We start from the raw sequence: 12,523 nt of genomic DNA, 5'->3' as shown, positions 1-12,523 counted from the left end.
TCTTGTACTTAACAATGCTTTCAAATAAACAGAACTTACAGCCTGATCTCACAAGAAATCTTACATATTTTACAAGTTGGCTAATTCGTATCTATTCATACGAATAAGTGAGATAGCGAACAAGTCATGAAGAAGAACAACAACGAAACCTAACCCCGCACCAAACCCCAACATCACAGGGGTCAAGGCAAAACATACCAGAATGTACAAATGTGGTCGTATGAATTAATACGAATTAGCCAACTCGTAAAACATAGATAGCGTAGGAACTTTACAGTCTTTTAGAAATGTGTAAATACATAATTTGATTTCTTTATTGTCTGAAACTGCAATACAAGCATCGATGCAATTGCCTGGCTTCGGCCAATTTAGATTTTTACAAAAAAAAAATTGTCAGTATTTTTGTTCTTTTTAAAGTAAGGACCAAATCAATTATAGCCTTGGAATGTGGTGATTTTCCTGAGAGGATTTAAAGGTGCAATGTGGGACTTTTATTATCTAGCGGTGAGACAGTGAATTGCAACCAACTGTTCAGCCAACCCTATATCACGAAATTACGTACCTATAGGCACGTATGGACCAAAGTGAAAATGTCAAGTTTTGCCGCGTTTGAGCGTGAGCATATCACGCTTCTCTGTTTGTGTCACTGTCACGTTTGGTTACTCAACTTTTTTGTCCTATTTTCAAACCACTGTCGCTTCGGTTTAGGGTTAGATTTGGTGCTTGCGTTATATGTCACTTTAAGTATTGGTTTATAATAAAAAAAAGATACAAGACTTATTCTTTTATATTTTCTAAACTTTAACCAATTGTCGCCTTACATTGGGGTTAGAGTTGGGTTTGGGTAGGGATGTCATTTTATGTAAATCTAACCCTAAACCGAAGCGACAATGGTAAGAAATTAGGACAAAAAAGTTGAATAACCAATACGTGAAAGTGACACTAAACAGAAAAGCGTAACATGCTCACGCACAAACGCGGCAAAACGTGACATTTTCACGTTGGTCCATACGTGCCTATAGGTACGTAATTTCGTGATATTGGGTTGGTTCAGCTCACGCCTCCTTTTTCGAAACACATAGCAAAGCTATGGTAGCCAACACAGGACAAACAGGTAATCGTCTGAGACACGGTAGTGACAAAGCGTGATCTATAAAGCAGTTTGTTCATTTAGGGATACTGTAGAAACATGACAGTGCGAAAAAGTGACTTCCATGCAAGGGGACCCGCTGCTTATTCTAAGGTAATAAAAACAATACAGTTCATTTTGTAAGGTCTTTATACACCACTGATAATATGTTTATGTATATTAGGAGCCGTTTACATATCACATCTTTTGCGCGCTTAAGTCTTTATTTCAAATGTAGCCACGCGGTATGCATGCTCATAACGGAGTGGTTGCAACACGCTCGTATTCCAGGCGTTTTTCCAGGCGCGCACCACATCAAGTTAAAAACATTTCAACTTTTTAGAATGCCCCAAGCGCAACGCAGGTCATGTGACAAGAACCAACCAACTGTCGCGTTTTCCGTGCCAAATGTGAACCGCCCCTTATATTGCATTTCTGTAAAGAGATCCTTATAAAAGTGCCCCATTTTACATTTAATGGACACAGATTCAATAATAATATATGAAGAGTTTGGTTCCAAAACAAGATTTAACATTTTAGTCAAAACATGTTTATTATTATGTTATCATGTTTTTATTGTGTTTTATTGTTCTGCTTAGCTGTATTTTTTAGTTATGAAGGCTCAAATCAAAACAAACCAACTGCAGTTTAATTAATATTTATTGTAATCACTGATCTATATAAATGACTGGATTGCGCCTAGACTGCACAGTGTTCGGGTGGCCATCTTGGTACAGTATTCCCGACCGGCGTCATTGACTTACATTCAAAATCATGATCTAAATTCACCTGGTTTACAGCGTATCAGTCACACAAGGTTAATTTTTAGGATATGTGTACGTAAATTAATTGTTAATTCTGGTATTATTTGCAATGTTTGTCTTAATCGGGCAGCATTCTGCTGCATTCTGTTGCATTCTGTTAATGGCAAGGGTATAAATAAAGTTTTTTTGACATTCAGCTGCACGGCCAGCATTATTTCTCTGAACGAGTTTAGGTAACTTGTTGTAAGTTTAGATAACATAATTACAAAACCAGCAAATTATTGCATGCACATACGGTACAAAGCATGAATATTTATAGATTTCAGAATGAGCACGTTTGTCATTAATACTAAATATGCTGCTGTCTGTCTGCTGATCTGATACTGTAATGAAGTATATGTATAATTTGAATGCATAATAACTGTTTAAAAAGCAAATTGTACAACTTTCAGTAAATAACTATGTACATGCTTAGGACGTTTGCTTTGTAATAATGGGAGACTTTAGATATAAAAATGGAGACTAGTAAAGTGATGTTTTATCATTGAAATCTGATAACGTCCATTGATTTGATAGAATGTTTGTGCATACGAACAGGGCAGCGCGGTGGCTTCACAATTGTGACGTCATGCGCAATCCAGTCATTTATATAGATCAATCAAAAAAATTTGTTTTGGAATCAAAGTCTTCACATACTGTAGAGACTTCAGTGCTTATTTTATAGTCTATTTTAACCATTCTGTGCACTATCATATGAACTCTCTTTTTTATAGAGAATAAAAGCAAAATTCCTAAAACCACACCCTTAATTTGAAACATCGCCTGTTGCCATTTATGAATCCCACAGCAGGCATATGGTTTCTCAAAACAAAAATAACATCTGTGAGTTCCAGGTAATTCTTAGGATGATAAATTGGGCCTCCACATATGTTATGCTCCCTCAGTGGCACATGTATGAAGCATGCATATATGTGGTGGTAAAAAAAGCATTGCTTTTCATTTCACATACTTGAGGTGAGAAACATGTATGGCCACGACTTTGCATTGTTGCAGAAGTAAACTTAAGTTATTAGTGCTGAAATAAACGGCAACTTTTTTAAAATGTACTCTTTCTCTTCTTAAATATTATTGTAGATTTGTTGGCAGTACAGAACATTGAACTGGTGTTGCTGGTGGTGCAGTCGAGATGAGAACACCCCCACTGCTCTAAATTTGACTCATACTCTATGCGCCGTCCATTTACCACTAATCACTGTGTTGAAACATTCTGCTGTGTATAAATGTCCAAAGTGAGTAATTTTCTGTGCGTAGATTTTAGAGGGTGTGTGACAGGGCTCTCCTGGAGATGAATGTTGCAGTATACCAGGAAAAATCTCTAAGGTTTGTTTTTAGGTAAAAACTAGAAGACAACAGGGGAGACAGAACATTTTGTAGTAATGCAACCTATATGTGACCCTGAACCACAAAACCAGTCATAAGTCGCACATATATTTGTACCAATAGCCTACAATACATTGTAGGGGTCAAAGTTATCAAATTTCTATGCCAAAAATCATCAGGATATTAAGTAAAGATCAAGTTCCATAAAAATATTTTGTTAATTTTCTACCGCAGATATATAAATATGTATATCATGTATATGTGTTGCTAAGGACTTCATTTGGACAACTTTAAAGGCAATTTTCTCAATATTTAGATTTGGATCTCGGCCAAATATTGTCCTATCCTAACAAACATACATCAATGGAAGCTTATTCATTCAACTTTCATATGATGTATGTATTAATCTTTATTTTTAAAAATTCACCCTTAATAGTTTTGTGCATAGCAACGATGTTCATTGATTACATTTATGCATTTGGCAGTCATTATCATTATGTGCATTCTTTGTAAATCAAACCCATGGCCCTTGTGTTGCTAACACAATGATCTACCAATAGAGCAAACAGAAACGCTGTCTCTGTACACAACATTTTTTTCAGTGGATACTGTTAGAGTCGCTTTATTGATGACATGGTTTATGTCACTTTAGCAACTGTAGAATAGGAAGCAATAAAACCATCAGATGGCTTTTAACATAACTATATTGTACTGGTGTTCCTGATAAGAAATCCTAAAAGTTGGATCAAAAACAGATGATTTTCCTTACCATCATGTCACATTTATTGTATTTTGCCCTGCACATGTGTGTCCCAGTTCACCAAAAGGAAATCTTGAGAAAAATTTTAATGAACTTGAATGACCTTAAATGTTCCACTGAAGATGCAACAGATGTTTTCTTCAGTAGATGGTTTGTATGTCTTTGATTTGAATCACTTACATAACTTTCTGGGTCGACTATGTAATAATGTCAAAGACGTATTATTTAATCTGTGAATTATTGTTGCCTTAAGGGTCAACTAATAAAGCTATTGGCCATTTACTTAAGCCAGATTTTGCTTGCATTTGGCGCTGACGTAGTGTTAAAGAGCACCTATTACGTTGATAAAAACAGTGTGTTCGCATGGTTTATGGTGCAAAAAACACATTGTTGCTCCTCTAAGCTCTGCCTCCCTGAAACGCATGGATTTTGTAAAAAGCTCATCGTTTTGAAAAGCACTGTGCCTCCGATTGGCCAGCTAACCAGTACGTTGTGATTGGCCTGAATACCTCTGACATCAGCCGGAAATGTGACGCTCCTTGGTATTTGGAAGATCAGCTCACAATGCAATACTAACAGGACTTAAAGAGCACCTACTGGCATATTCACGATTTCAAAATTTCCTTTGGTGTGTAATTTTGTATTGGTACATGTTAACGATATGCAAAAGGTACAAACCCAAAAGTAAACGTTAACGCGTTAAATCTTTTTTTGGTCCTACAACAAACACACGAGCCTAATCTGATAAACAAAATGCAGATGTCGTTGATCGATCAACTTTGTTAGCAAGGGTTAAGCAGGACGTAACGAATTGGGTAAAAATTACTAAAACATTAAAACCATATCTTCATATCTGATCGTAGAAACGACAAACAACAAACGCTAATCTGCGCTTTTCAAAACTTGCGTTTGAATCATGGTTTAGTCAGTCGTAAATCTTTAACTCTTTCCCCGCCATTGACGAGATATCTCGTCAATTAAGAGAAAACGCTTCCCCGCCAATGACGAGATTTTCCGTCTTTCCGCAATACCGCTATTATCCACCAAGTTCCGCAACTTTTTAAACCCGGAAGTATTGCCCTATGGCAAGCTGCTGCATGTCCGTTTCAGTTTAAAGATCGCTCTGAATGGGATCTCTATGAAAAGTCCGTCACAAAAATGGAATTATCTTTTGCAGAAACCTACTCATATTCAAAAGCTGATTACAAAAGAACTACTCAAGGTAGGATAAAACGGTTTTTTTTGTTTGAAAGCAGAGGGTCTGTTCTTTCATTTGGTATATCGTATGTTTATATATCTGAAGAAGAACATTTTCTGGAGGGCATTAAACTTTGGTGAAAATCATGAAAAACGCTGGCGCTGGCTGGCAACTTTTTAAAAAAATGCTGGCGGTGAAAGAGTTAAAAATGAAAACATATACTACTTACAGGAGTAAGTGGGCGAAATTATAATAATGACCATCGTGTCTATGTCAACCGGCCCAGGAAGTAAACTGTTGCCTACAACCTGTGTGTTTGTTGTAGTCCAAGAAAAGACTTTATTTTGGGATTTGTACCTTTTCATATTGTTAAGATGTACTAACACACACTTACACACCAAAGGAAATGTAAAATGGTGAATCGGATAATCTGTGATTTTTAAAGCAACACCAAAGAGTTTTTTTTGTACCTTTAAATAACGTTTCCAAAAAAGTTTCATTCATTCATCCACTTGAAACAGGGTGAACGGCACTTTCACATTTGCTTTGCAGCCCTCTATCGGCCAAAACCGCACTAGAGAAGTTTCCAACCGTTGGGTCGTGGTCCTGTAGTTCGAGTGAAAACTACAAAAACTTGCTTTACGGCAGACCTACAATCCAATCAGAGCCATATGCTGCAGTAGGCTAAATTATTTACGACAGTGGTAATGGACAATTCCGCTTCTAACCTGTAGGGGGAGCAAAGAGCAAAAACTATCTAGTGTTGCTTTAATTTGGACCTTGGTTTTATCTCTTTTCTCCAGGCATACTGTGCCTCTACCACTTTACTGCTCTTCTGTCCCTTGTGTAGCCGATGGTTTGATTTAATCAGTATTATAAACTAATTTCTGGTTAGCTGTAAGACAACACAACACTATTACAAGCAATCTTTTCCTCCAACACAACTTATTGTTATGCAACAGGCATGTCATAAATGCCATTAAGTCTTTAAGCAGAATTGGTTGGTTTATTATAAATCATGTTGCCTCTTCAGACCAACCGGCTCTTATCTGCCTGTCTGCAGACATATCTGTGGCTTCCAGGCTGGTTTAAAGGCATTCCTGGCTGTCTTATCATGGTTTGTGCAGTACAGTCTGTCTCTAATAAGGATCTCCCTCATCATTCTTAATTAATAACACAAATGCAGCCTTAGGAAGAGCCAGAGTTACAGTGTAGAAACTGAATTTTTCTTTTTGAGTCCAGACAAGACCAAAGAAATGTAGCCCCGTAATGCCATTTCTATCACAGACAAGGTAACAGTTCAAGCGTATAAATACAAGCATATTTGTGTAAAAAATCATCTGTGTTACATCTGTCTCAGGTTTTTATGTATTTGTCTCAGGTTTGTGTTTATTTCTCAGCTTTAATGTGTCGTTGTTTTTGCACAGCACATTTTAAGGGGGGCCTGCATGCAGACAGATGTTTTTTAAAGAGACACTATGAAATATTTGGACACATTGATCTGTCTAGACTCGACGACGGTCAGGTTCCTGCAGTCTGTGGTTCAAAAGCCCTGTTGAGTGGTCATGTAGGAGGAAGTGGGGGTCGTGTGGAGAAATAAAACAGGAGGGAGAGAGAGAATGTGAGCAATTAAAAATCTCTTTTCTTTCCCATTTAATAATACCCACATAAGACAAATAGTCTGCTTTCAAATGTATGAGAAGCCCAGCTGGGAAACTAAATCCTACTTGCGACAAGCTTTCACTGGAAATAGGAAATTTCTAATCCATATCACATTCATTTGGTCAAGGCCTTAGATGCAATGACTCCCTATGGAGGTTAATCAGAAACGCAGAAGCAGAGAAAGAGAAGAATATTTTATGGAGAGCAAGCTGTTCTCTGGTTTGGCAAATAGACAGAAAGCAGGGTGAGGGATCTGGCAACACAGGATACCCACTTAGTCTTACCAAACACTGAGGTTGGAGGGAGAAGAACCTGACTGTTTTAGAGATATTACATGACAACAGAAAGGCTGCACAAACAATTCCACGTGTCCAACGAAGGGAATAAAGAACCACTGGTGTTTATTAAAATCATAGGTTTGTTGGAATTGGAAAAACAACATATTTTAGGTAAAGGAAAGCAGATTGCAGTTAAAGCCATAAAATACATGAAAAAGAGAGAGTCTCAGATATATTGGATTTGGATTGGATTCGGCGTAACTGAAGTCTGTTTCTCAATCGGTGCACTTTGTGGATGTGCTTTTGACCACTGTAGTTTTGAAAGACTGAAAATGTGTCTACTAAAAGCTTCCAGACCTGAATGTCACGAAATATTACAGTTTGACTGGGATGCCAATTAATTGCATATGAACAAAAGGAATTTCCTACTGTGCTTCCATAACAACTTAATACATTTGCAGATCCTGGTTAGTGAAGCCATTTGTCAAACCACAGCTGTCATTCAAGACAAGAAAATGTCAGAAAAAGAACCTTCATAAATATTTGAAACGAAAAGGGACCTGATGATGCAAGAGGGAATAAATAATTTTTCACTAACACCTTGCGTTGATTATGAGACTGTAAAAAGTCTGTAAACACAGCGGCGTCTCAAGAAATATGTGCTTTCACACGAAACCAATTTAAATCAATGTAGTATACATGCCAGACCAGTATGTGGTGCTGTCGTTTTGCCACAGAGATACTAAAAATGTGTTTGAGTAGACAACTTGGAGCTTTTGCTTTAGTAAAGCTGATAGGCTCAGTACATAAACACAAGCATTGTTGCTTTTACGCTACGTGGGTCGAGACGCGTAGTGATGACATCATCGTAACACAAAATATACAGTTTGTATGTACACACAAAATCGCAAGGGTGGCGTGTTCAAATTCATCCAGTAACAGACCTGATTTAAAAAAATAGCAGCACCCAAAATGCCAGATCCCTCTGGACGAAGTGGCAATCCTATACAAAATTTTTATGTATACCGCTCATAGATATGTACACTAGCTACCAGTCCTTCCAGAAAAACGCAGAGGTTTTTTTGTGATTGTTGCGGGCAAAAATCCTCGATTTTGCAGCACGTTTTCTTAAAAAATGCGATGGAATATGCAGGATATTTATGCAATTTATGTGATGGAATTGCAGGAATTTGCGAAAATTGCAAAAACTGTGGAAACTTGCAAAAGCTGCAGTGATGTTCACTTCACATAATCACGTCACTTCATAACGTTCCCATGGCAACAGAGGACACGGCTGCGCTTGTGTGAAGTAAATGCAACATTTTTCAACTTTCTACTAATATATATGTGACTTTTTGCAATGAAAATGCGGGGATTATGAAATCATGCAAGCCCCGCATATTTTGTGCGCGGAAATCTGTAATTAATACGGCAAAAGTGCGTCGTATTTGAAAAAAATGCAGCCCCGCATAAATATGCGGACTTTGGCTGATTATGCAATAAATCGTGCGATCGCACAATCGTGCTTTTCTGGAGGGACTGAGCTACGGCAGTTCATTGGACGAATGCGTCAAATAGAGCCGCCATCTTGAAACAGGGGAACCCCGCATCAGCGTCATTATAGGCAATGGTGTAACGGAAATAAAATCACCATAAATCGTCATGAATGCGATTTTCTTGGTTTTCTTTTGCTTTGTTTCAACAGTCAGACATGTATTTAGCATTGAGTATGAGTATTGAATAAAAGTTTTGATATTTTAAAAATCTACTTTTTCTTACTATAATGCATAGTGCTAGTTGCCCTAACATCCATATGCAGCACAAAAGTCCGGCATCGTCCATGAATTCGAAGTACAGGCATAAAAACATAAGACATACAATCGTAGTTTCATTCTTACCTTAAAATGTAACGGTTGCTTTTCTGTAATAATAATAATAATAATCCTCTATGACGTATACGGTCGACAAATACGACTTCTGGAAGATGCACCGAAATCCTGGACAGGACGCCTCCAGGAAGAATGGCACGTAGGGTCACCCTAGCTAAACACTTCTCTGTGTGGACAGGCTCTGAGTCGAAAAAAGTTAATTTGCGAGATATGACTCTAATACAGGGGTGTCCACTCCTGCTCCTGGAGGGCCGGTGTGTCTGCAGAGTTTTATTCCAACCCTAATCAAACACACCTGATCCAGCTAATCAATGTCTTATAGGCAGACTAGATACTTTGAGGCAGGTGTGTTGAGGGAAGTTTTAGCTAAACTCTGCAGGACACAGGCCCTCCAGGACCGACTTTGGACACCCCTGCTCTAATATCTATTCCTTTTGTCTGGATCCTAAAGTTCTCAAACCTACCAGCATCAAACCTATCCCTATCTAAAATATCAAGGAAAAGTTTTCATCTTAGCGGAAAGTTTACAGCTCCTTACATCAATGCACATTATAACTACAGTAAATGGTTGTAGGTGCATTTGTATATTTGTATATGCATCCCTCTTAAAAAGTTTAGCCTACCTTTCTATCTTGCTGAAAATACCAGCACTGCTGGTCACCACTATACAGTACAGACTGGTGTCCTCATCAAGCTTCTTAATTAACGTACCCCAAACATTTTTTTCGTCAAGCAGTTTTTCTATTACATTTACGCTTTTGCCAGATACTTTTATCCAAAACCACTCACAAGTGCATTTAAGGTATAGATTTTATCAGTATGCATGTTTCCTGGGCTCGAACCAACAATCTTTTGTGTTGCTAATGCAGTGCTCTACAAACTAAGCCACAGTTTGTGCCAAGCTTGTTAGTGCAAGCTTGGACCAACAAAAGAATTTATGCTGTCCTTGTCATCAGGGTAGCCCCACATCCTTTATACCTTATGCATCCATCATCATTTTGACTTTCCGGTTCCGTTTAGTCCTGTCTCAGCAGCTGATAATTTGCACAGGATATAAACAAGCAGTGAAGAAAATGTAATACATTGAGCATTAATCAAAGTCTAAATATTCATTAACTGACACTAGATGGTAGTTAGGACTGTTAATATCAGTCAACACAGGAGAGTCACTATTCTTCTCCTGCTCAGTTATCTCCTTGTATCTCCATCCATCATCTTTCCCATTTCCTAAGTCCTCATTCCTAAGTCCTCAAATTCTTTCTCGCACGCTCGCACTTGAACACACAAACATGATTACACAGCTGCCCTTACCGCTGCACGCTGAAAGGCCCCCCTGGTGTAGGTGCCACCTCCTCTGTAGGTGATGGCGGGGATCTCTTTGTTGAAAAGAGAGCACTTGTGCTGGTGGGCTTTGGGTGCGGACACGTAGTCCACTCTCGTGACCACATGGTTCCTGGAACTAAATGTCACAAGCGCCACACGTGTTGCCTCTGGAGCCACCGGAAAATCTGACAGCATCTTCCGTACGAAGCGCAGCTCGCTCCCAAAGTTAGAAGCTCCTACGCTCGAAGACTCGTCCACCAGAAAGACCAGATCCAGGCGACCACCCCGCTCCCGAAGAAGACGCACGCTACGTCTGAAGACCTGGCCCAGGCGTGCCACTTTGCTCTCTGCGCTCTCAGACAGGTTTCCCCGGGTTTGGGCTGTTTGACGCAGTGCCTGGAGGGATAGCTGCTGAGCCCGGGCTGACCGGCTGGTACAACCAGACCAGAACAGGAGCCAGAATGTAAAAGTCAGTTTTAGTAGCACCATTATTACACCACTGACAAATAAGTCCAATAAGTTTGATGCAATATCAGTAGAAGTTTGATGCAGAAGTCCTCCTGTTTCTCTTCTCCGTTACTTTTCCAGACGTGGTGAGGATTTTATCTTTCCGCTGGCTCATCTGGGAAGCTCCTGCATCTCAACCGCTCTCCAAATGCGTCTCCCCTTGCTCTCAAAATCATTTAAAGCCAAGACTGAGACTGAGTGACGAAAAGTTCATGAGAGCGAGAGACAGAGAGGTTGTGCGTGCTGGTGCGAGACTAAGAGAGGGAATGAGAAGGAAGAGCGAGCGAGAGCAGCGGCGGAGGAAAAAGGGGGTAGTCAGAGGCGTGAGTGTCTCTCTCTTTTCCCTTTTCTTCTCATCATGCTCTCTTCGTTTTCCCCATGTGTTCTCGACCCCCACTCTTACTTTTCCTCTGGAGTCCTCGAGTAAAATTGTGTGTCATTGAAACGCTCTAGACTGCATGTCGGCCAATGCCTTTGTGAGAAAGCGAGTCTGTGTGTGTGAGAGAGAGACGTTTGTCTCTCAGCCTGTCAACATGCCCAAAGAAAACATCAGCACGGGCCTGTTGATCAAGTCCATATGTCTGGCACTCGTCAGCTCTCGGACGAGCACTCTCATCACACCACCGAGCAGATACAGAGAGAGCCATCTGCTATTCGGGGGTTATAGGTGTAGACAAAACAAGCATGAAATGGACACCAAAAATGGAGCTCACTGGACAAGCGGAGTTGTTAACAAGTTTAAATGAGCTTAGCTGTTATATTAAGGGGAGACTTATCACAGAAGTGTTTTGTAAGATCAGCGTTGTCTGCAGGCTTTATTACTTCCTCTTGTTTTCTCTCGGGGGTCTTGTGGAAAGAGAAATCTGATGGAGGATCTGACCCCCCTCTACATTTCTACTCTCTCTCTTTAATTCTTTCCCCACTTTCTTTAGTGATTTTATCAGTAACCAAAACAAGGTCTCGATGCTTTTAAGAAGTTTTTGGTGGTCTTGCAGAGAGTATTTTTGACTCAGACTAGAGCAATTATTATTATTATTATTATTGAGATGATTATTATTTCTAATATTGTGAGATTAAAGTACAGGCAGCTACTGACTCCTAACTGAAATAGCACAGCCTATAAATCTAACTTTAAAGTTTACAATGTGGGAAATATTGCATTTGAGAGCAGTGTTAAGTTCTCCAGTGCTTGGCCTTCTATTCATTTTAAAGAGACCCACATTGTTTTATATTATTTTATTCTTTTTAAATCACTTATTCATATGCATTCGAACAGTTAGAAATGTTGCAGTATTTTCCATTTTTATTATTACTTTTTTACACTGACTCCCTTCTTGAAATAAGCATTAAATGAGCCTGCTCTTGTCATTTAGGAGTTTGGGAAATTTTAACTTCTTGCACAGATACACACCATTGAACATTGCATGCAATATATTTACCCTCTGATCTGTAAACAATGTCATGTATGTCTATTAATATGCATGACCGAACAAACGGATAAGCAATATAATAATTAATATGCATTATTATAATATAATGTTCTGATTATTATTATATTTATTATTATATGATGTCTTAAAGGGACACTCCACTCTTATATAGAAATATAAAAAATACACATTTTCCAGCTCCC

At 38.9% G+C, this 12,523-nt stretch overlaps 1 protein-coding gene across 2 annotated transcripts in view; it reads right to left on the bottom strand.

Moving 5' to 3' along the window:
• Positions 1 to 11,873, bottom strand: part of svep1 (sushi, von Willebrand factor type A, EGF and pentraxin domain containing 1) — a 117,166-nt gene extending 105,293 nt beyond the window's left edge. For both annotated transcript variants that reach the window (XM_055199785.2, XM_073859925.1), the window contains exon 1: positions 10,372 to 11,873. In XM_055199785.2, coding sequence (XP_055055760.2) covers positions 10,372 to 10,872 — 501 coding nt within the window. In that variant the 5' untranslated portion in view covers positions 10,873 to 11,873. The remainder of the gene's footprint in view (positions 1 to 10,371) is intronic.
• Between the last annotated feature and the right edge of the window lie 650 nt (positions 11,874 to 12,523).

The sequence above is a fragment of the Misgurnus anguillicaudatus genome, chromosome 21 (genome assembly GCF_027580225.2).
Source record: "Misgurnus anguillicaudatus chromosome 21, ASM2758022v2, whole genome shotgun sequence".
NCBI classification, from domain to species: domain Eukaryota; kingdom Metazoa; phylum Chordata; class Actinopteri; order Cypriniformes; family Cobitidae; genus Misgurnus; species Misgurnus anguillicaudatus.
This window is presented reverse-complemented; position numbering and strand designations above follow the sequence as displayed.